Raw genomic sequence first — 25,908 nt, 5'->3', positions numbered from 1 at the left:
ATACTAAATGACATGTTATATTTTATTTGTTTTTGTTTTTTTGTCGGTCATGGGGCCTGAACTCTGGGCCTGAGCACTGTCCCTCAGCTCTTCAGCTCAAGGCTAGTGCCCTACCACTTGAGCCAAAGCCCCACTTCCAGCTTTATCTGCTTATGTGGTGCTGAGGAATCGAACCCAGAGCCTCGTGCATGCAAGGCAAGCACTCTACCACTGAGCCACCTTCCCAGCCCCGACATGTTATATTTTAAATTGTACATTTCTACCACAATTAAAAAAGAGTAAAGATAGTACCTTAATCTTTTCACTTTCTTTTCTCACTCGCTTTGCATTTTCAATAATGTAAACAGTGCTTTTGTTGACTTCATTGTCAGCTCTGTGTCGAAGCCAATCTTCATATCCCTATAATTATTTTAAAAATCGCTGTATTATCAAGCTCAGATAATGAAATAAAGCTGTTAAAAAAAACTTCTATAACCCTATATAGCAAATCTTTATAATATTATCTTTAAGAGTAAATTCAGGCAACTGTTTCAAAATATCCTACAAGTAATGACCTATATTGTTTTAAAAGACTCCTTAATTAAATATTAATAAAACAGGCATTAGTCTAAATATTTATTCTTCATCTGTGAAACACTATGATTTATTTTTCTAATTCTCTACTTTTCTAAGTTACTATTAATGCTCACTGTTTTATTCAATTTGTAAAAGAATTGTACTGAGCTTTTATTTTCCCATAAAACTAATCATTGAAGCCGGGCGCTGGTGGCTCACGCCTGTAATCCTAGCTACTCAGGAGGCTGAGATCTGAGGATCATGCTCCAAAGCCAACCCTGGCAGGAAAGACCTTGAGACTCCTATCTCCAATAAACCACCAGAAAACCGGAAGTGGCGCTGTAGCTCAAGTGGTAGAGCGCTCGCCTTGAGCTGAAGAGCTGAGGGACAGCGCCCAGGCCCAGAGTTCAAGCCCCACGACCAACAAAAAACAAAACAAAAAAAAACAAAAAAAAACTAATCATTGAAATTTATTGTTCTGTATGTTTATAGATTGTTGGCCTGATCATTTCTAAGGAAATATTTCTCTTTATGTATAGAAAATAGAAAAAAAGGATTTTTTGGTGAAGAATTTATAAAACATTGTAAAGATAAACAGCTAATCTCCACTGACCTGGTAGTTAAAAAAAATAAGATAAACTGGTGATTAAAAGTTGGGTGCCCGTAGCTCATGCATGTAATTCTGGCTAGTCAGGAGGCCAGGATCTGAGGATTGTGGTTCAAAGCCATCCAGGGCAGGAAGCCCGTAAAATTTTTTTTTTTTGGCCAGTCCTGGGGCTTGAACACAGGGGGTTAAGCACTGTCCCTAAGCCTTTTTGTGCTCAAGGTATTAGCACTCTATCACTTGAACCATAGATCCACTTTCTGCTTTTCCTGAGTAGTTTATTAGAGATAAGAGTCTCATGGACTTTTATGCCTGGCTGGCTTTCAACCACAAACCTCAGATCTCAACTTCCTGACCAGCTAGGATTATAGGCGTGAGCCACTGGCACCCAGGCTCATGCGCCTTTTATCTACCATTAACTACCAAAAGGCAAGAAGTAGAGCAGTGGTTCAATTGGTAGAGAACTAACCTTGACCAGGAAAGCTTATTAATAGTGCATAGTCTCCCGAGTTCAAGCCCCAGGACAGGCCCAATGACGGGAGGAAGGTATTCATTTGTTTAAGCATGAACTCTTCTTTATTTGTATCCATTTGCTTTCTTTATTTTGTTATAAAAAGGTCTATGCCTTTTAAAATTCAATAGTCTAAGAAAATTTCTTGATCACCAGCTACCCCCAGTGCTATATCCATTCCTATTTTGATGCTCCTCATGACAATGCTTCATAGGTTACATTCTGTGAAGGTGGTTAAGAAGAGCCAAATATTAACTACTATTGGGGGAAGAATGAATCCGTAAAAGCCTTTGTAAACTGTACATGCTATTCTTGGAACTGGTAATTTTATGATATTAAAGAAAATAAACCCTACAGCCTCAGGGAAAGAACATTCCAAAAGTCTTTATTTAGCAACAGAACACTTGATAAAATATTCTTGCAGTTCCTGGTAGGCAAGATAGAAGACCAGATAGCCCCAAGCAGAAAGGTAACCTTATTTCCAAAAGTGTTCACTCAAGCCTATATTCAGCAAGTTACCATGGGGTACTTTGAAAGGGCCCTTTGATAATAAAAGAGTATCTAAACGTCTGTTCAAAAATAATCAGATCTAGGGACTGTCTCAATATGTGATAAATGTTACCCCACCCTGTGGCCCCTCCAGTTTCCTGTTTACATTTTCAGTTTCATCTGGAAGTTTACAAAGGTACTGGCTTACAAAATGTTCAAAATACTTCAAAGACATCCGTCTCAGTCTGCAGCAGTTCAGATCTGATAAGAAATAGTAATAAAAGTCCCTTTGCCCACCACCTCCTTCAATAGCATTAGGAAAGATAATTAAAATATCTGTGGTCCTGATTCTGTGCTATAGGCAAGCACAAGAAAAAAAAATCTACTGGAATGAGAAATTTTTAGTTAGACTTAACACACTGGAATAATTAGTACACAATAAAAATCTACTTCCCATTTCCCATCTGAGCTGCACCTCCTACCTACTCTTTATGTTCCACACAGAAACACAGAGGAGGAAAAAATAAAATAAAGATGTGCCTTACTATCATTTTAATAGATTTGCAATGGGAACCACATTTAAAACTAAACCCACCAACGATATTACCCACAGTAGACAAATATGAAAAACAGCCTTAGTCAACACAATTCAAAACCAGCTTGTATTAGAATGAAGATGTAAGTACAAGTAAGAAATTTACCTGCTTGATGGCTGTAACAGTTATAACAAAGAAAAGTGGAAGGCCACTGGTAACTGGGCTTGTTGGTGTATCTACAGTGACCTAGGAAAAGAAATTAAATTGAAAGCAACATAAAAATTAGCCACTAATTTAAATGAAGCACATGTTGCAAATATTTCTGACACAAATACAGACAAAACACATTCTAGTAGCAAGGTGAATGTTAATTTTCATTAAAACAAAAGCAATCCACACAGTAGTTAAAGAAAATTCAGGCTTAGTTTTCATCCCAAGTTGGATAAAATACTTTATTTAATGGGTTTATTGAAATACACCTATGTCAGCCCTTGCACTATTGTCGTCTAGTTTCTAGGGATCTGCCTTTGAACAAAATGGAGAAAAGCTCCTGCCTTCATGTAGCTGGAAGCTTACAGGGACAATAACATCAAAAAAAGTTTGCAGCTTGCATTGGTTAACCCCAAGGTGAAGATTAGGAAGACTTTAGCTTAAGGGAGACCCAGGCAACAAGACTCATCTCAAACAATGAAGCTGGGCATGTTGGTGTGTATCTGTCACCCAGCTACTGGCAAGGTAGTAATAGTCTGGCCCTGGGCAAAGAGTGAAAGCCTACTTAAAAAATAATAAAAGAGAAAGGAGCTGGAAATAAAGTTCAAGTGTTAGTGTGCCTGCCAAGCAAGAGCAAAGCCATAAGTTCAAAATTATAGTATTGCCCCAAATAATAATAACAGCAACAACTAGGCATCTACAGGTAAATAGATTAAAGGGGGGCTTTTCTAGATCCAGAGAACAGTCTCCATGGTAGGAGGGAGAACAGAATATGTAAGGAAATAAAGAAAGCCTGTGCAAGAGGGAGTGTTTGGAACTGGAGATGGAGGCAGGTGCCAGACTGTGCAGGGTCCTGTAGGCCAGAGAAAGCTGTTTATCCTTTAAAATAATGGGAAGTCCTTGGGAAGGTTTTATGTAGGAAGAGACCATAGGAATGGAATTGCATCTTGAAAAAAGCATTCTCAAAGCTTTGTGAAAGATGAAGTTGGAGGGAATAAGACTAGTGGCAGGTAGTCCATTTGGTAGGCTATTGCTATAATCCAGGTGAAAGATAATGATTTGTGCCAAAGAAGGGCCAAAGTTATTTAAGAGGTAAAAATGGAAGAACTGGTAAGTAATTAGATGTAAGTATTTATTAAAGATGTCTTGCAGATGTCTGGTTAACATGCCTGGGAGGGTCTTGTCATTCACTGAAATAGGAAATACAGAAAGAAGAGAAGATTCAAGGGAGAGGGATGGTAACTTTCAGTCTGCCTTCACAACTCACTGATTCTCAACTCCAACCTCCAGCCAGGCCTGCCCCTGCCACACAGAAGTATACACATGAAACAGTTGACACCTTGCCTTTGTACAACCTCTTCCCTATCACTGAGATGCTGTGCAGGTAATTCTGCACCAGGTAAGCCTCTTTTGATCCTTGAAGGCTCAGTTGAGGTATCACTTAATTTCTGAAACTTTCTTAAGCTCTTGGGGTAGAAAAAAAATCTGAACTTCTACTTTATATACTCAATATTATTTGTTCATGCTGCTTGAATGCCTTTTAATACAGTACATGAATACATATTTCTTCACATCAATAACAAATTCCTTAAGGGTAGAAAAAAGTCATTATCTTCATTGTACCGGCCACTATTTTTGTTATCTGGACCATGGAAAGGCACACAGTAGGTGCTTGGTATATACTTAACTGAATTGAACAGATATACACTACTGTCCACCAAGCAGAATGACTCTTGTAAGCAGAATCTACATCATGGTTTGTCTCTTAAAACATTTTTTTTGTCAGTTGTGGGTCTTGAAATCTGGGCCCAGGTGCTGTCCCTCAACTCTTCAGCTTAAGGCTAGCGCTCTACCACTTGAGCCACTGCACCACTTCTGGTTTTCTGGTGGTTAATTGGAGATTAGAATCTCACAGACTTTTTTGCCTGGTCTGGCTTTGAACTGTGATCCTCAGATCTCAGCCTTCAGTGTAGCTAGGATTACAGGTATGAGCCACAGGCATCTGGCATAAGACATCTTTTTAAGTGCTTTAACTAAAACTGAATTCAGTACTGAAACTGGGTCCTTTCCTATATGATATCCCATAATTGGTTTTAAGTATTAGGCTTAAATTCAATTATAGTTCTACTAAAGGTGGATAAACAGAAGCACTTAATATCGACAAAGCATCTAGACAATTTTATTGAGATTTTTCTGAAAAATCTAATAAGAACACAATTACTTTTAATATAGAAAATTTTTAGGGAGAAATTATGGTAAGGGAAAGATTTTAATAGCATATAGACCTAAAGATGAAAGACACAGTTTAACATGTCTAAAATTAAAACAAAACAGTAGAAGAAATGAGAAGCAGATTTATCTACTACACTTTCCCACTTCATGGGAATAAGTGAATGTGGCAGAGCCAAACTGATAATCAACATGATGTGATGTCTTCAGTCAGGCTGAAACTGGTATCAAACAAAGTAAACGATTAAACTATTTTCAATTTAGAAAATTTAATGGTACATATCATTCTAAGATGAACAAAATAATAAAATCCATAAAAAATTTAAAGAAAGTAATGAAATAAAATCTCCACAAGTTTCTTAATAAAACACAACCTTGGGACTGGGAAGGTGGCTCCAGTGGTAGAGCGCTTGCCTTGCATGCTCGAGGCCCTGGGTTCGATTCCTCAGCACCACATAAGCAAAAAGAAAAAAGCCGGAAGTGGCGCTGTGGCTCAAGTGGTAGAGCGCTAGCCTTGAGCTGAAGAGCTGAGGGACAGTGCCCAGGCCCAGAGTTCAAGCCCCACGACTGGACCAAAAATAAAAAAATAAAAAATAAATAAAAAAAATAAAGTAAAACACAACCTTATAGCCTGATACCCATGACTCAAGCCTATAATAATCCTTGCTACTCTGGAGGCTGATAACCGAAAATCATGGTTTGAAGTCAACAAGGATGGACACATAAAGAGCAAAAAGCTGGAGCTTGAAGTGAGGCTCTAGTGGCAGAAAGCCAACAAAGCCAAGCAGGAGCACAAGCTCCAGTACCCCCCACCACACACGCAGAGATTTTTTAAAAAACCTCCCAAACCCCATGGCTTTATAAACCTATAATGTCATACAAAATTTAAAAGATAATTTGTACTGTATAAAGTCATAGTAAGCCCTAGAATTTATCTGTTTTTAATCATAGGGCTATTTTTAATGTTGGAAATTGTTTGATGTAATTTTCTCAGAGTCGAATTTGGGTATTTATGGAACTCTTACCTGTACAAGAAAAATTATGAGAAAGTAAAAATTGGCAATTCTTCTAAACTGCTCAAACAGATTCTTTGGGAGGAAATTCCAAAGTGTATACTATAAAGAAGAAAGGAAAAAATATTAATACAAAGAAAAGTCCTAACTCATTACTCATATGGTCCAGACTATCATATAAAGTAATAATATAACATAAATACAAACATAAAGTAATGTTTAATATACTTAACATATATTAGATACAATACTTTGAAACTCCAAACACACATATGCCTGTTTATATTCAGAGGCATAGAATAACTTTTTGAAAAATGAAGCTTCACTGAGCATTAATCTCTATGAAGTTTCATAATTTTTATTTCTCTAATCCAATCCAAAAGACTCCTTATTATGTTCTCATATCGTCCAATACATACTACCTTAGTATATAACTATTCTTATTACTGTGAACTGTTAATATGTGTTTTCATTAAGCTTTTACCTCAATATTCAATGACTTATATAGAGGCAAACTGCTCTTATGTATTGGTTATGTCCTTTCCCTCAACACCTACCAAAGGGCCTTGTACAAATTAAGACAATGAAGTATTTGGATGAATAAATGAACAAATTAGTTCCCTGAGTCAGGTAACCTCCAGAGTCCTGATCATTGCTAGAGATAAAACCATCTTCATGATAGCTGAGAATGTGTACACAGCTGAAAAGGTGCACATATAATCCTGGGTCATAAAGGTCTTTTACTTCAATCAACAAAAACCACACTGGACTCTGGGAAAGGTTTCTACGTCATATTGCACATGGTCAGAAGAGAGAATTCTTTGTCAAACTACTGAACCAAAGTCTCTGTCCATAATAAGTCAAAGGGCCAGTGAATGACAGGCTTATGGGAATTTACGGCTTATATGGGCTCAAAGTTCAGATCATCTCAGGAGAATAAGGACAAATAGAAGTAAAGCAGCAGCTTTACTTCTATTCCATGGAAGTGTCTTAGGGAGTTCCTATTCAAAAGCAAGTGCCAAATTGAGCAGGAATATTCATTATCTGGGCAAAAGGGAGTCCATACTTCCCATGAAATTTCCAATGCAGCTTATGATAAATAAAACCCATTCAAAACCACTGATGTAGTAACTTTAAAGTTGTCTTGGTCCAGACTAGCACTTAACTCTCGCAATCACTTGGAACCAATTTTCCAAAAGATTAAGCTAAATTTTAACAACAGTTAAACCTTGGGAGTGCTGCCCTTCTGTTCTCAAAATAAAATTCTTACTAAACAAGTATTAAGGAAAGAGTTTGAAGGATGGTAATAACATATAAAGAGGGAACACATTTTGTTGTTTCTCAATCCTGTTAAGTCGATCATAATGGTTGTTATTTTTGACCAATAAGGTTGTGCTAATACTGGGCTCAAGAGAAACCTTTTTAGAGAATCTTTTCATTAAAAGTGAGATTGAAATGGGCCATTGGTGGCTCATGCCTGTAAACCTAGCTACTCAGGAGGTGGAGATCTGAGGTTTGCAGTTTGAAGGGCAACAAAGACTGTGCAACAATTATCTCCAGTTAACTCCCAAAAAAGCCAGAAATGGGAGCTGTGGCTCAAGTGGCAGAGCACATGTCTTCAAAATTAATTAGGTGGAACTTGCTTATTCTTACCCAACAGAAACAAGCCTTCAAGATGAGGTCCAGAAATGTTTAAGGAAAAAACTAGAAGAAATAGAACTTTATGGAAACTAAAGATCCCAAACATTTTAGCAGGTGCAATCACTGCTTCTTTTGCTAAAGATGGAATTTCCAAGTTTTATGCAAAAATATGGTGACTGCCAAAGGTCCCTGCAGAGTACATTCAACTAGTAAGTGAACAGAGGACATTTTTATTCTAAAGAAATTATTTGTGCTCCTAGGGACAAAAAGAGAAAATTAGTTTTAGGAGTAAATAAAATTTAAACTAGGTCAAAGTGTTTGTCTTCACTGTTCCCTGCATTACTAACATTCATTTCCAGGGTTGCACTGACATTTATGACGGAATTGGTAAATAAAGCACCCAAATCCAGTGTTATTTTTATCATTGAAGGATAAAGAAAATCAGCACTTGCTACAAAGTTGGAAAGTAGCTAACATGTTTTATACATTATACATTTCTTCAGTTAAAACACTGATACAAATATAAGATATCAAAAGATAAAACAAGAAGAAAAATTCCACATATGGATTTATGAGTCTCTCCAGAGTTCAACTGTAGGCCTCTTTCTAAGAAAAAGCACTTCAAGCATTAAAACACATCAGGGTGGGGAAGTTAGTTCAGAACACTTGTTAGCACAGGTAAGAAACGGAGATCTGAAGATCAAGATTCCAAGCTGACACAGGCAGGAGATTCTTATCCCCAATTTACCCAGGAAAACTGTAGGTCACACAAAACTAAGAGGCAACACCCAGGCTCTGCTCCCAGCAAAAAACAAAACAAAAGCAAACATGTGAGCCTAAGGAAATACTTATATTAGTGCAATACTGCAATAATAATCACAGAAGATACTAGGTGGTGGTGGCTCACACCTGTAATCCTAGCTAACTCAGGTGACTGAGATCTGAAGAGGTTCCAAGCCAGCCTGGACAAGAAAGTCCCTCAGACTCTTATCAGCAATAGCCTTGAGAAGAAAAAAAAACTGCTGAGGGGTAGCACCTAGGTACTGAGTTCAAGTCCCAGGACTGGCACATACCCAAAAATAATTAAAGAAGCACAATAGTTATAATTTATTGAGACAGCAAGCACAATGCTAAATGCTTTTGTTTTGTTTTGTTTTGGGGGGGTCCGGTCATGGGGCCTGAGCTCTGGGCCTGGGTGCTGTCCCTCAGCTCTTCAGCTCAAGGCGAGCGCTCTACCACTTGAGCCACAGCGCCACTTCCGGCTTTTTTTCTTTTTGCTTATGTGGTGCTGAGGAATCGAACCCAGGGCCTCATGCATGCAAGGCAAGCGCTCTACCACTGAGCCACCTTCCCAGCCCCCACAATGCTAAATGCTTTATGTGGATTTCATTTCATCCTCACTATAATCCCATGGAGGAGAAACTATTAATACCCTTTATTTTATACATAAGAAAATTTCAATGAAAGTTAAATAACTTTAATTTCTAATCCAGATCTTCTGTCTCAAGGGATGAAGCTCTTCACCATGACAATGTACACGATCATAATAATTATTCATTTATACTAAGAATACAATGCTAAGGTTCTGTTCTTTTTCTGAAATTACTATACTGCCAGTTCCTCTTTTTCAGTTCGACAGCTTTTGTTTAAAAAAAAAAGCAGATTAGTTAATCAGTAGTTAATTAGAAAAAACTTTAAGTATGTAATATTCAGAGGAAAAAAAGGTGCCAGGCTAACAGTATAGAAATGTTCACTTCTTTATCCAGGTTTCACATTTCTGGAAACAAAATTTTAGTTGCTCCACAGGTTCTTATTTTTTAAATACCCTATTTCACTATTATTACTATTTTACTACTGGCAAAAGTGAATCTACATAAAATCTGGAAAAATTCAATTAAACACCAAATACTGAGAATTAAGCCAGGTGCTGGTAGTTCACGTCTGTATTCCTAGCTATTCAAGAGGCTGAGATCTGAGGATCGGGGTCCAAATTCAGCCTGCGCAGGAAAATCCGGAAATTCATCTCCAATTAACCAGCAAAAAACTGAAAGTGGAGCTGTGGCTCAAATAGAAGAGCACTAACCTTGAGTGAAAAAGCTCAGGCAGTCCCTGAGTTCAAGTTTAGTACCAGAAATAACCAAAAAGAAAAGATTGAGAATTAAAGCAAGTCAGATTGTCTCAAAATGTGAAACATACAGTATTAAATTAACAAATTAACTATCTTAATAGTCACACTGTCAGTGTGTCAGTTGGTCACTTGACCAACTTTCATACAAAACACTGTATAAACAGTAATTCCTTAGAAAATGGTTTATATTTCACTTCAGTGCAAAAGGAAAGAAAAAAGAAAGGAATTCAAAAAACACAATGCCAACAGAACTCTACCTTCAAAGCCACCAGGCCTTATTAAGTATTTCTGTTCTTGGCTTTATTACTAACTACTTTGTGACCATGCCAGGAACATTGTTTCCTAGGGCTTAGTTTCCCCATCTGTAAGTCAATAAGTGGAACAAGATAACCTCTTAAAACCTTATGCTCTATATAAATCTATAATTCAGAATCTAAGGTCTACTTTTGATTTTTTAGTCAGATATACTATAGGGTAAGTCATAATTTCCAGTGAACAGACTACTATTTTGGGCACAAGTATAGAAAACTCAGGCTGAGGATAAAACTTTTAGCATATAGTATATGATTAAAAGGAAACAGACTCTTTTACACAAATATACCACAAGTGTTCTACATGTCTACAGATCTAATCATTAGGCTACTTAATTTTCACTTTTCCTCTTTATTTCTTTTTTACCTCTTATTTCTACTTTCTGGAATTCATTTCAATAAATATTATGTTATATGGTGATAGGGACATAGGCATTGCACCTTTGTCTTCCTCCCGTAAAAGTATCCTTCTTTGGTTTCACTGTGTGGGAATGCTTAGAGTCATGTATAACTTATTATATCCACAGGTATTTTAGATCTAGCTTAGGTAAGAGAGAAAACATGTGCCATTTGTGTCTCTGAGATTGGCTTACCTCACTTAACATGATTTGTTCTAGGTTCATCCATTTCTCTGCAAATGACATAATTATATAATTCTTTCTAGTGGCTGTGTAAAATTCCATTGTGACAGGTACCACATTTTTTGGATCCACTCATCTATTGAAGGGCATCTGGCTGTTTTCATAATTTAGCTATTGTGAAGGACAGCAAATAACACGGATATCCAAGCACTTTTATGGTATTCTGGCTTGCGATGTTCTGGGTAGATGCTTAGGAGTGGTATGGCTGGGTCATAGGAAAGATCCATTGTTTAGGGTTTTTTCTTTTTCTTTCTTTCTTCTTTTTTTTTGGGGGGGGAAGGGGAGGCCAGTCAGGTCCTGGGTGCTGTCCCTGATCTTCTTTTGCTCAAGGCTAGCACTTTACCACTTGAGAGTCAGCTCTACTTCTGGCTTTTTTGGTAATTTATTGAAGAGTATCACAGACTTTCTTGCTTAGCCAAACTCTGAACAGCAATCCTCAGATAGCCAGGATTACAGGTGTGAGCCACTGGCGCCTGGCTTTATATGTATTTAATGTATGTATGCATGTTGGGGATTGAACTTGCACATACTAGGCAAGTTTATATTTTTAAAGAAAGGGCATAAATTATTTAATTTTGTGTTTCATATCTTAAGCAATAACAAATGTTCACTGAACTAACATTTTTTAAAAGCTCTCCTTTGTTAGGCTATATGAAGAAGGGGATATTGTCAAAATCTGTTCCATGAGCCAGCAATCTAGTACTGCGTAGGTGCTAGATACTGCTGGTTAGCCAGCAGTAAAGACTAGCAAATTAATACTTGCAAAATGAATACTGGGTACTATGAGTTATAAGAGATGTTTTCATATATGGAATATTAGCCATTTCACAAATTAGAATGATTAATTTGGCCAATTAGACATGGCTAGTAAACAGTTGGGCCAGAATTTTAATGCAGGTATTCCAACTTCCAGGCCACTGCTCTTAACACACTACCCAGAAAGAAGATCAATGGGACATAAGTCAAACAGTGGACTGAGTAGAACAGATCCTTTTAGGGCTCAGGAATTCAAGTCTGAGGCAATAAAAGCGAGGGAAAGGATACAAGTGATAGTCTTACCAGGATAACACATTCCAAAAGACTGCAAATTAGGCATTCAAGAGCAACTCAGTAAGCTTTGCACAGCAATTACACACATGGTCATACTCTCTCTCTCTCTCTCTCTCTCCCCCTCCCTTCCCCCATCGCCTTTTTCTCCCCCCTCCCTCTCCCTGCCCTCCTCCTTCTTCTCTCTCCTTCCCTGCCAAAACCACCACTTAGCTTTTAAGGTTCAAATAATATACATAATCAAAAGGCAGTATGCATCATAATGGAAGACAAGTGAATATGTTTTAGCTGTTACAGGACAAAATGATGTTTTTTTTTAAAGTAAAGTATCTCTCAGGGGAATAATTACCAGAGTTAGTATATGATTTGCAGGCATGCATAACCATGTATGCACATATAAATGTACCAGCTTCCTCATAAGCATACATCCAGAATAGCTGACTCACTATATGAACATCTATTGAGTTAACAAAAAAAACTTACCTTTGATGATACTATTCTATTATCACAAAATCTCTGTGCAATGTACGTTTCTGTGTCAGAAACTGGATGATTGCCAACAAACACTGTGCGCGTACCAACTCGTTGCTCTTCTCCAGCACACTGACCAAGAGAAAAAAGGGAAAAGTCAGCTTTTCATCACACTTCTCTCTGTTTTTCTCAAGCTTACAAACCTTGTTTGAGCACGTTTGTCTATAACCTGGAAAAACAAAGTAGCAAAAAGGAAGAAAACCTTGTTATGGAAATTGAAAGTCCTCTTAGTTGCTGACTTAGTAAAAATTAGGAAAACCCTTGCTTGAACCAATTGTTCTAAGGCCAATAGTGAAAATTCTAAAATGATTACAGAAAGAATGTAAAGAAAGCCAGAGGAAAAATCACTCTAAAATATGCTACACGGCTAAATGTGAATATTTTAAATTAAATCTTCTTGGAGAAGTCATGGGCTACTGATTCACACCTAAAATCTCAGCTACTCAGGAGGCTGGGGTCTGAGGACTGAGGTTCAACCACAGACAGCTCAGGCAGACAAATCCCAGAGATTCTCATCTCCAATTAGCCAGAATAAAGCCAGAAGCAGCAAAGCCAGAAGTAGAACTGTGGCTCAAGAGGTAGGATGCCAGCCTTGAGTGAAAAAAAAAAAACAGTGCTCAAGACCTGGATTTAAGTAAGCATTACAATTGGCACACACAAAAAATAAGTAGTTCTTTCCAATTCTAAATTGTCGTCAACTTCTGTGTCAAAGAATATCGGAAGAAAAGCACAATGCAATGTTCAGGCACATACTTTTATGAGTTCCTTAGATTTGAAAGTCATTTAGTTTTACTTAGGCTTCTTCATGTATTACTCTATCTCTGGTATCTTTTGAATAAAGCCTAAGTGACCCGCATCACCAGAAATTGGAGAAAATGGATTGAAATTATTATGCGGGTAGATATTTGTGGAAGTGCAGATCCTGGAAATGATTGTTAGATATAGGGGTCTGAAAGAATGAAGTTGTAGAATGTCCACTTCTGACTGTTTTTCAAAGTAAGACATACCTAGGCAGGTTTAGAACTACATGAGGATTATCGGTGTGATGGTATAAAAGATATCTTTTCTACGCCTGTTTCACCTTAAAAGCTGATGAATCTATAAGCTCTGATAGAATTTCCTGCAACTTGTTTTTTGGGGGGTCCGGTCGTGGGGCCTGAACTCGGCCTGGGCGCTGTCCCTCAGCTCTTCAGCTCAAGGCTAGCGCTCTACCACTTGAGCCACAGCGCCACTTCTGGCTTTTTTCTTTTTGCTTATGTGGTGCTGACGAATCGAACCCAGGGCCTCAGGCATGCAAGGCAAGCGCTCTACCACTGAGCCAACTTCCTAGGCCCTCCTGCAACTTTAAAATGCTTGGCCCACAATAAAAATGGCAGTTTTGATTTCATGTAAATTCGCTGTAATTTTCCACGTGCTACCAATGGAGAATGTTAAAACAGTGATATTAGTTCCTGTGATTTGGAATCACATGGGTGCCTTTGCCAAGGCACAGAAATTCCAGTAACATTAAAAAAAAATCCCTTTTGGATGACAGAGGGCAAATATATGATTCCTGCCATTTCATAATGCATTTTAATTTATTAGGAATCCAGACTATGCTGGATTGATTTCCATCCACATATCCTCAGTAACAGTGTTGTGTGTGTGTTTGTGAGTGTGTGTGTGCACACACACACATATCACCCATGTACAGGTGCTGAGCCTTAGTTGAGGGCCTGAATGCTGTCCCTTTGCTTTTCCACTCAGGGCTACCCTTTACCACATCCATCATAGCTTCACCTGTGAAACTTTTAGTTGTTAATTGGAGAACTAGTCTCACAGACTTTCTCACCCAGATGGGCTTCAAACCTTGATCCTCAGATATCAGGGTACAGAGCCGCTAGGATTATATGCATGAGTCACTGGCACCCAGCAAGGAATTATACCTTTTTAGCTTCAAATATACTAGCACCAACTCTATTTAATGACACGTTACACATTACATAAATATCAAAAATATTTTAAAGTATAACTAAAACATATGAATTAACATGGAAATAAATTAAGACAAAAACCACTCTCTAGTGATTTTGATTTAAACCTCCATAGAATAAAAATGAATTGTTTTTAAAAAGCAATGATTTATAATAACATATAACCTCTCATGAAAATTCAGTAAGGTGGTATTTCTGTTCAAGTATTACCATGTTAAAATCCTTTGTCTTTGCTAGTTATTAAAAATGGAAAGCTGTTGGAGGCATAATTTGCACCCTGATTGCTTCCAGATCCTCTATCAGATAAGAACTGAGAAAAAAGACACCACAATGTGAGACTTAAAGTTGGCCCAGGATCTGAAACAAAGCCTACTTTTCAGTATTTTCCCAGTATTGGCAGACTTAAATGTTTCACTTTACCATAGATCTATGGTTTTTTAATCCTGACTACACACTGGCTTTAAACTAATACTTTGATATTTAATTTAATATTCAATATTTATTTTTTCTGGAACCTCTTTTGGTGACAATTTGCAACCGGGACTGGGAAATATGCAACACTCTCTTGGAAACAGTGATCACTGTTAACTAACATCTTTGAAGTCAGTCACAATCCTCCTGACTTTATTTTTTCTTTAATTTAAATCATTTGTTTTTCAATAGATTAAAATATAAATGGTCCTAAAATAGTGGCCCCAACTGTCATTTTAAGATGTTCAAAATGAATTTCTCCTTTGAAGTTTCATTTTACAAGTGCTGAATTGCTCATTAGTTAGATCATTAATAATTAAAATTATAAGCTCTTATATAATTCAAGCCTTATATCAGTAGATCCTCTTAACTGATGTTATCATTGACAATTAAGGTATTATTTTTATTGGTCATCAACTGATCTATGAGTTTCTGTAGCAAATAAAAGCGAACAAAATGACCTTATTAAAATTTGTAAACTGCCAGGCACCGTTGGCTCATGCCTATAATCCTAGCTACTCAGGAGTCTGAGATCTGAGGATCGCAGTTCAAAGCCAGCCCAGGTAGGAAAGCCTGTGAGACTCTTATCTCCAATTAACCACCAGAAAAAAACCGGAAGTGGTGCTGTGGCTTAAATGGTAGAGCACTGACCTTGAGCTGAAGAGTGCAGGGACAGCGCCCAGGCCCAGAGTTCAAGCCCCACAACCAACCAACCAACCAAAAAAAAAAAAAAGTTGAAGACTTAGCAATGATTTAAAACTTTTCACACCCCAACCCAAAGCTATTTTCTTCTTTAAAACACTAGTAAAATCAGTCCCAAAAATGAAAAATGAATTCAAAATTTAAGGAAAGAACATTTCATCAAAATTGTATATGCCTATTTAAATGCCCTCAAAGTCAGATTAGCATCCTAAGGGAGGGGGTAAGAGTGCAGGAAGGAGAGTAAGACAGTGCTAGAAAACATTTCCAGTGTAGTAAGCGTCTTGGTTAAAATCACTTGAATGTATTCAGTGATCAATTTGCTGAGGTTTCCAAGTCCATTTCATAATAGGAAGCTAACATGAATAATACTGATCTTCAATTTATAGTCTTAACTCAAAGATGATACTTAAAGTGGCACTTTTCAGATTCTGCTTTTACACAACTTAAGTGATTAAATGGTCTCTCCCTCCTTTGCCAGAGCAAGCAAAGCAAGATTGAGACAGGATGTTTTGAGTTGTTTTGTCTTCAAAGCTTAATTATGGTCACATTTACTGGATTCTTAAACATCTGATCAAAGACAAATACAGAAAATTCTTCTCCAGACACAAAGATTGTCTCTAATTAGGCAGTAGCCACTGGTGGCACATTTAACTGAATAAACAGTTGCTATAGGAATACATACTAAGCTTCACATAAACAGCAAAAAAAGAAGAAAAAGAAAAAAAAGAAACCTTAGAAAAAAGCACTGGTCATGCTAAAATGGATAAGAACAATACTTTCTCTGGAAGCTCAGAGTTGGGACTTTCATTATGTTGATGCAATCTACAGTATGGTTTAATTTTACTGGTTCTTTAAGTCATAGAAAGTAACCTGTCTTAGATATTCAACATTCTACTGGGACTCAGCAACTCCACTTCCAATGTCAACAGTACCTTTCCTAACCCACAGCCTCACAAAATGCATACAAACTTATCTAGTAATGAACAGAGCATGTAAGCCTACAAGGTCTCAAATTTACCTTTTATTCTTAGTATAACCATATAAAAACACCTTTTATTCCATATACTTAACAAGCCATAAAATTCTAAATTAGGAGGTTCTTAACTTTTAAGATAGGAGAGACAAAAAGGCTAAATGACAAGCCAGCTCTAAGCATTAACCACTGCCCTCAGGAAATGGATAAAAATACCCATCCAAATCAAAAACAAGTATAAGGAACCCCCCCAACCTCCCCCCACAAACATACCAAACTTCAACAAAAACAGAGCTGAAAAGAAAATAGAGTAATATATAGACTACAAACCTCAGAGCTTGGAGGGAAAGAAGAGACCTTCTGCATACTGATGTGGAAATATGCTAAGGCTGCTAAGTGGTTGAAAAGGCTGCAGATTATCAAGAAACTTGCACTAACCCCTGTGCTTCTTGCAAAGTTTTCAAGAACTTGGGAAGACAGCCAGGGAGCTGGGTGGTTTAAGGAGTCTGTGTACTTCCACAGGCAGTGGCAAAGGAAGCATCAGAGGACTTAAGTCAATTCCAAAAGAGTTCAAAGGTCTGAATTTGCATTTAGGAACTCTTGTGTGCTAAAAGTGTGACTGCCGTATAATACCAGTTTCTTGCACAGTTTAGTATACTCTTCTCATCTTGGAAAGGTCTGTTTTTTTTAACTTATTTACCCCTACCTGCAGTAAACATTATTTCTTTACCTTACCTAGAATAAACAAGAGTAAGAAGTGGGGCTACACATTAACCTTCAGAGAGTTCAATTGAATTGAACATTTTAGATTGGCAAACACCTTAAGTGGGAAAAATATGATCCAGGTATTTATTATGATACACGGAGATTTTCCCTCCACAAAAGTGCCTGTAATACTAAAGAGAACAGGTGGAGCTCACTCTGGGTTTCTCTATGATGTGTAAAATAGCAGCTTTAAGGCTGGATTAGCCTTGACTCCATTTTGTAAAGCAATGCTTTTGACTAAGCCATTCTACTCCAAGTACTGGTGCCCAAACTGAATGACTTTACATCTTGTTTATACATGTAAACAATATCATCTGTCTGAAGATCATGTGACACAAAATTATCATTTTTTCATGCCAACAGTAGCACTGGCAAAAATACTAAATCATATCAGAAATACAAGGCCTAGAAATTGAACATCAATCAAGTGATTTATGCAACTTCCCAGCTGAGTCATAAAAGGAGGGACACTAGCAATAGGAGATGGCACACACCACCCTATCCTCAAACCATGAAGTGTATGCTACATCAAAGATGAACACATGACAAAGTCCAAACTCTGTACCTTCAACTTCAGAACAGCTTTCTCCATCCTCTGACTACATGACCCACTCAATCGCCTTCAGTCGGGATCCAGTAAGCCTCAAAATCAAAGCTGTGCCTGAAATCAGCTCAGTACCTAGAACCAGCATGACACTCTACATTTTAACACCAGGCAAGGCCACAATAACTCTGGGACTGGACTCTTTACTAGTATCTTATCTGTCCACCTATAATGATTCTTTGCATCTATATCTCATCCCCCCTCCTACCCATACCTCCTACCTCCTTACCCCTGCCTCTTTCTCTTAGGCAAGGCTTCTTTGAGCCCTGTGGCCAGCCTAAAAAGCTTTGTTAGCTAGTAACCTCTATATTATTGTAGTGTGTGACCTGAAAGTTAATATTAGTAGTTGAGAGTAGAATAAAGAACTTGGAAGTGGCGCTGTAGCTCAAGTGGTAGAACGCTCGCCTTGAGTTGAAGAGCTGAGGGACAACGCTCAGGCCCAGAGTTCAAGCCCCACGACCGACAAAAAAAAAAAAAAGAATAAAGAACTTGTGTTGCCAAGGGCCTAAGCTATCAAGTGACCTCAATAGTATTTGGTGAGTTAATGCCAATGAAATTGACTTAGCTTGGGAATTTGTTATTAAGTAAATTCTGACATTGTGGAAAGATACAAGTATGTCCAATTCTGTTTCTGGCATGATTTGCTTATGACAAATATTAAGCATTGAAGCTTCAAAAAACATATTTAAGGACTTAAGCAGATAGTTTCTGTGAAAATGTCCTGTAAGGCTAGAATTGTTATCTCAGCAGTGAACAGATCTAATAATGACAAACAAAAGAGCCTCTGGATATGAAGAAGATAATGTCTTTACCAATATCATCACTTAGGAGATATAAAATAAATTTTCATACAAAAAGTACTTTTCAGATTATCAGAAGTATTACAGTATTAGAAAAGTCATAAGAACTAGGTACTACAGACAGAGACTGAGAGGCTACCTGGACAAAAAGGGAACACAATCTCATCTCAACGAATAAAAGCTAATTGTGTAGCATGCAACTGTCATCCCAGCTATGTGGGAAGTAGAAATAGGAAGATGGTGGTTCAGGCTGGGCTTGAATCTGTTTCAAAAACAATTGAAGCAAACAAGGCTGAGAGCATAGCACAAGTTGTAGAGTGCCTGCCTACCAAGCACAATGAAGCTCTGGCTATAGTAAGTTAATTAATTAAATATACTAAGTAAATAAATACTGTAAGAGGTGTCTTAATGGCCAGAAAAGAATTTAATTTCCAGTTTCAGTGACAGTCAGCACTATAAAAATGTTAAGAAGTTTCCTAGAAAGACCTACCAGTTGAAATATACACTGGATCAAGTCCTGTAAAACCTTAGTGCTTTTTCAAGGTAAATTGTTAAATATCAGAAAGCACACTAGCAAGAAAATAAATGTTCAAGTTAGATAATCTGAAAAGCACATTCAGACTATTATTGGCTTATTTTTCAAAATCCCCAACAAAAAAGTAAAACGAAGTTTTCTGGTTCACACAAGGTCTTCAGTTCAATTAGCAGCAAGATGGGATTGGGAGGGGAAAATAAAGCAACCTTTCACTGCAGTAGCTCTGATTTCTGGCCCTTAAAATGCAGCAAGTTCTTTGGTGAAGTGCTGCTAGCCTTCAATTCAATCATGAAATGTTCCCTTTTGAAAAAAACAAATCTTCTGTATAGGTGAATTTCACAGCAAGGATTAGAAGGGACAGGAAAATCAAAGAAAAGAGTACCTTGGAAAATGTTTATTTGTACCTGTGTTTTCTTCAACATGAGTTTTGAAGAAAATAGCTTAGTCTCAATTTCTTTATCCTTAAAATAAAGTCACATAACCTAAAGAGGGAGCTTACAGTAGAGTTCACACAAACATCCAAAGATCATTTTAAATGATCCAACTACTAATATGAAGAATGAAGTTCACATATGTCAATTATAGTTAGTCAAACTAGCAACTGGACTAGAATCAAGAAAGAGAACCAGGGGCTGGGAAGGTGGCTCAGTGGTAGAGCGTTTGCCTTGCATGCCTGAGGCCCTGGGTTCGATTCCTCAGCACCATATAAGCAAAAAGAAAAAAAGCCGGAAGTGGCGCTGTGGCTCAAGTGGTAGAGTGCTAACCTTGAGCTGAAGAGCTGAAGGACAGCGCCCAGGCCCAGAATTCAGGCCCCACAACTGGACCGCCCCCCCCCCCAAAAAGAGAACCAAAAGCAAGAAAGTTTATGACTATACAGAAGAGGCACAGTCAACTTTTCCTTTTTGGTGGTACTAGGATTTGAACTCATCCTTGTGGCTTACTCATCTGGCTTTGGATATGATCCTCTAGATGTCAGCAACCGGAGTAGCTAGGATTACAGGGGTGAGCCACTGGCCACCAGCTGGGAATAGACTACCAAACAAAAAGGACAAAGAGTAAAAATAGTTCACAAATACATTTGAGATGATATATTGTAATTTATTTGCAGGCTTCGAAGCAAAAAAAAAAAAAAGGAGAAATAAAACATGTAAAGTCACAAACCAGAAGGCTCAAGTGCTAATGCCTTTCTTTTTTGGCTGGTCCTAGGGCTTGAACTCAGAGCCTGGGCACTGTCCCGGAGCTTCTTTTGCTAAGGCAAGTGCTTTGTCACTTGAGCCACAGTGCCCCTGCCATCTTTTAATGTTTATGTGGTTCTGAGGAATCGAACCCAGGGCTTCACGCCTGCTAGGCAAGCACTCTACCCCTGAGCCACATTCCTAGCCTTTTTTGTTTGTTTGTTTTTTGGTGAGTCATGGGGTTTGAACTCTGGGACTGGGTGCTATCCCTGAACTCTTCAGCTCAAGGCAAGTGCTCTGCCACTTGAGCCACAGCAGCACTTCCAGTTTTCTGGTGTTCAATTGGAGCTGGCATTGAACCGTGATCCTCAGATCTCAGCCTTCCGAGTAGCTAGGATTATAGGTGTGACTCCCTGGCGCCTGGCTTGCTAATGTCTTTTGAAAATATTAAAAGTACAAAATGGTGAGATGAATATCTTTCAGAATGCTAATGTTGGCATATTAGAAGGTGCAATGGCTTCCTCAGGTTATAAGACCCATTTAGAAGCATCACAATTTACTTAATGGTAACCTTTAGGTGTAAAAGAATGAATGCCTTCGCAAATGTGACTATTACTCTAAAGAAACGTGTAACCCAGGGCAGGGGGAAGGGACATGTGGAGACTCAGAATGAAAGTCATGCCCCCAAAACAAGATAAAAACAACTGCTATTTAAAACAGGTTAGGATTGACTTAAGGGCAATCTTTAAAAATAATGAACTAGCCGGGCGCTGGTGGCTCACGCCTGTAATCCTAGCTACTCAGGAGGCTGAGATCTGAGAATCGCGGTTCAAAGCCAACCTGGGCAGGAGAGACCGTGAGACTCCTATCTCCAATAAACCACCAGAAAACCGGAAGCGGCGCTGTAGCTCAAGTGGTAGAGCGCTCGCCTTGAGCTTGAAGAGCTGAGGGACAGTGCCCGGGCCCAGAGTTCAAGCCCCACGGCCGACAAAAAAAATAAATAAAAATGAACTACTTAGAATTATAAATTTTATTTATACACAGGATTTCTGCTATAAAATTTTAAGAAATAACAACCAGTGGTAAGAATTTTTACTACACTGGACACAGTCAAAATGTATGACTTCTCAAAAACAATCACTGCTCAGACTAAAGGCCAAACTGCCTCCAAACAATTTCTCATAAAACAAATGTTTTAAACAAATAGGGACAAATAGAAGTTTAGGGTTCCATTCAAGTGTTTAATTGAAAACTGCAGTAAGTTATTTCTAAGGCACACATGGGAGTATCTGGAACAATTACAAGAATTTAAAGCCAAAATTAAAAATACCTGGCAAGCTTTGAATAGGAAAAATTCTTTCAGCTAAATCATGAACCAACACAGTAGTCACAGATTTCTTCATTAAGTGGTTGTTTAGTGGAATGCAAGCAGATTAGTTATGACCAGGCCTCAACATTAATGCTCCTTAAGACTCAATTCTCTTGATTCCAATGTATTTCACTCCAATTTCCTTTATTATAAGCCTGTGTATATGTCCATTCTTATTCTACTTTTAAACTCAAACATAACATAAAAGTTTCTGAATACCATCAGAAAGTTAATTCTAACATTAAGGATAAAAATCTGGCTGAACCCCAACAGAATTCCAGTAGTCTGCAAGATGAAAATTAAAGTGTGCTTGCGCTTTTTAGCACAACTAAGGGCATCAGGTCTTAATAATTAACAGATGCAACAGTGGTGGTGGTAGAGCACCAGCCTTGAGCAAAAAAGTGCACACAGACAGGGCCCAGGTGTTGAGAAGTTCAAGTCCTAGGACCAGCACAATTTTTTAAGTCAAAAAATTGTTTGTATTTTGTGTTTCTCCTAAGAAAGAACCTTCTAAAGAATGGTGTATTGTAGGAAAGAGAACTGTGGGTAGCATGTCTATTGATCCAAGGAACCAAAAATTGCATCTACTAAATTTCTGGCACCATTTCAGTAGAAAAGATAATATAAACAAAGAAGTTTTCTTTAAAAATTACACATAAAGCTGGGCGCCAGTGGTTCATGCCTGTAAACCTAGTTACTCAGGAGGCTGATCTGAAGATCACGTTTCAAAGCCAGCCTGGATTAAAAAGTCCATGAGAGGGGCTGGGAAGGTGGCTCAGTGGTAGAGTGCTTGCCTTGCATGCATGAGGCCCTGGGTTTGATTCCTCAGCACCACATAAGCAGAAAAAAAAAAGCCGGAAGTGGCGCTGTGGCTCAAGTGGTAGAGTGCTAGCCTTGAGCTGAAGAGCTGAGGGACAGCACCAAGGCCCAGAGTTCAGGTCCCACCACCGGACCCCCCCCCATGGTTCAAAGCCAGCCTGGGCAGGAAAGTCTGTGAGACTCTTTTTTTTGGGGGGGGCGGTCCAATTAACGACCAGAAAACCACAAGTGGCACTGTGGCTCAAGTGGTAGAGCACTTGCCTTGAGCTGAAGAGCTCAGGCCCAGAGTTCAAGCCCACGACCAACAACAGCAACAACAAAATTCAGAAGTGTAGCTGTGGCTCAAGTGGCAGAGTGCTAACCTTCAACAAAAAAGCTCTTGAACAGCACTAATTAAAATCCCAGGACGAACAAATGCACACACACAAATTACACATACATCCATATACATACATAAGTACTTTCTTACTCTGGAGCTGACATATACAACAGAACTTAGGAAGATTATTTTTAAAATGTTGTTTTTTTTTGGGGGGGGTCCGGTCGTGGGGCCTGAACTCTGGGCCTGGGTGCTGTCCCTCAGCTCTTCAGCTCAAGGCTAGCACTCTACCACTTGAGCCACAGCGCCACTTCCGGCTTTTTTCTTTTTGCTTATGTGGTGCTGAGGAATCGAACCCAGGGCCTTGAGCATGCAAGGCAAGCGCTCTACCACTGAGCCACCTTCCCAGCCCAAAATGTTGTTTTCTTAAGTAAAGTTATTCTTTTTTCAGTTCTCCTGTATAACTATGTTCCTGCTACTAAGAAAATAACAATTTATAACTGTTGGCAGGCCCATGGTTCTCTAGGCCTTGCCCAGAATACATAAGCTTGGCTTCTAGATGCCGTCCAAGGTTACCACTCAGTCATCTCTCAGATATTCCTTTCACTTACTCACCTTCAACCACGTGGAAGGACATCAGTTAGCAAATAAGAGGTAAAGTTTGACAAATTTGCTCCTTTCCTTACATGCTAGCTCTCACTGACCTCTAAACTAGGGGTGTACCACCAATTCCCATGGACAATGTACAACCATATGGGGGTGAAAAAAACTCAAGTAGGACATATGTGAAGGAAACACAGAAGTATATTTGTATCACACTGATAAGTAAACACAAAGAGACAAAAAGGAATAAGTTCCTTAACCACATGGTGTCTCTGATTCCTTCCCATCTAATTGGGAATGATGTTAATGACTTATTAAGTGAATGTGAAATACTACCTTTCCATAATAAATACTCAAAAGTCCATTATTGTTATACAGCACAACAGGACATTCTATTGCTGGCAATACTCAATTGTTTTCAACACAGATAAAAAATTAATGGCTATGTTAAAAAGGTAACCATTAATATAAATCATTGAAATGCAGCCGCAGGGTTGTTACACTTGAAACTCAGAGAGTACAAATGACATCAGCAGGAATCTTTTTCTTACTGAAATAAAAACAAGAGACATAATCTGTGTGAAATGAAGGCAAACAGAAAGGGAGGTAAGCTTACAAAATCAAAATGACCATTCGGTAGGGAGGATAAAGAAGGCTGAGTACAGTAGAAATAGATTATTTACAACTATGAAAACAGAACAAGGGAACCTATTAGGATACTATTTTTGCAGGGGGGCTGGGAGCAGAGAAGGGGCTGGGGACAGTGAAATTAGAATACAGTGGAAATATTGGGGTGGATGTAACAATGAAATCAGTCCTCTGTATAACTGATATAAGCCAATAAAAAGTATAAAAATGTTTGTGAATACTTCTGTAAATGAATTATGTCACTCTAACGAGATGATAATTAGCATATGAACAAAAGACAGAATGGTACAATGTGACTTCACTCAAGACTTCAATGGAACATCCAAAATACTTGCTGGAAGGGAATGAAAACCAACTTCTAAAAAACTCCTCAAAGGTTATGATAAATGATTCCGTTCAGGGCTGCATGTGTACAGCAGCAGAGCAAAGGGCTCTTGGTAGGGAACAGGCTAAAAGCAGAAACAGACAGTGTGTGTAATCAAATGTACAAAGCCTGGTATATCACGTGGCTCTGCAATGCTTGCCAAGCAGAGAAGGCTGGGAGCTGACAGTGAGAGGAAAGTCCACAGACAGGCAGACAACAGGAAGAAATGTCCCATCCTGCCCTGGTAGCAATTAGAAAAGGTCATCAGAGAAATGAAGGGTTCTGGACAAAGAGCCACAGGTTTAGAACCAGAACTAGTGGACCAAAGACATTCATCTCCTATCATTCCATCCTAATCAAATAATCTTTGTGCATAGAGACATGTGTAGTTGTGAAATTCTCTAAACCAAAGACCCAATCCTTATAATTAAAATAAATACTTAAAGAACATAGAATGGGCAAAGCACACTGATAAGAATCATTTCCATGCTAAATTAGGAACATTATTTCACTGCAAAGCCAACTCTGAATCTCAGCTCCCTTCTTTGATCCTCAGTTTTCCTAGTTATAAAACGTGGGGGCCAAATAAGGAGGGTCCTGTAGGTACTTATTATTCTCCAGATTTAGCAAAAACTTACCAAGTTAGAACTTTAAAGGAGGAATGTTCAAAACAAAATCATATTTTAGGTCCAAGACCAGGATTCAAACTGGGACCTGATAGTTTTGCTCACTCAAATGAACATAAGCAATCGGGTGCTGGTGGCTTATGCCTGTAGTCCTAGCTACTCAGGAAGCTGAGATCTGAGGAGTGAAGCCAGTCCAGGCAGAAAAGTCCCCAAGACTCTTTTCTCCAATAAACTACTGAAGAAAAAAGCTGAAAGTGGTGCTGTGGCTCATGTGGTACACTAGCCTTGAGCACAAGGAGGCTAAGGGAGAGCGAGCCCCAAGACCAGCAAAAGCAAAAACAAAAAAATAAGCTTTTTTATGAATGCAAAATGATTGAGAAAAAAACAAAGGAGGAGGCAACAATGCTTGATAGGAAATGTACTCATTACCTTGCTCATGTGACTGTAACCCCTCTGCACAATATTTTTACAATAAGAAGCATACATAAAAATGATTAAGAAGGGCTGGGAAGGTGGCTCAGTGGTAGAGTGCTTGCCTTGCATGCATGAGGCCCTGGGTTCGATTCCTCAGCACCACATAAGCAAAAAGAAAAAAGCCGGAAGTGGTGCTGTGGCTCAAGTGGTAGAGTTCTAGCCTTGAGCTGAAGAGCTGAGGGACAGTGCCCAGGCCCAGAGTACACGCCCCACAACCGGACCCAAAAAAAAAAAAAAAAGAT

The 25,908-nt window shown here is 38.5% G+C and overlaps 1 protein-coding gene across 4 annotated transcripts in view; it reads right to left on the bottom strand.

Annotated features, from left to right (window-relative positions):
- Atp11c (ATPase, class VI, type 11C) overlaps positions 1 to 25,908 on the bottom strand; it is a 149,480-nt gene that overhangs the window by 66,495 nt on the left and 57,077 nt on the right. For all 4 annotated transcript variants that reach the window (XM_013025979.1, XM_013025980.1, XM_013025978.1 and 1 more), the window contains exons 2-5: positions 12,399 to 12,518; positions 6,160 to 6,249; positions 2,861 to 2,941; positions 292 to 399 (exon numbers count right to left, since the gene is read on the bottom strand). In XM_013025979.1, the coding sequence (XP_012881433.1) occupies positions 292 to 399; positions 2,861 to 2,941; positions 6,160 to 6,249; positions 12,399 to 12,518 (399 nt within the window). The remainder of the gene's footprint in view (positions 1 to 291; positions 400 to 2,860; positions 2,942 to 6,159; positions 6,250 to 12,398; positions 12,519 to 25,908) is intronic.

This window comes from Dipodomys ordii, unplaced genomic scaffold (genome assembly GCF_000151885.1).
Source record: "Dipodomys ordii isolate 6190 unplaced genomic scaffold, Dord_2.0 Scaffold89, whole genome shotgun sequence".
NCBI classification, from domain to species: Eukaryota; Metazoa; Chordata; class Mammalia; order Rodentia; family Heteromyidae; genus Dipodomys; species Dipodomys ordii.
The sequence above is the reverse complement of the archived record's forward strand: the minus strand, read 5'-3'. Positions and strand labels throughout refer to the sequence as shown.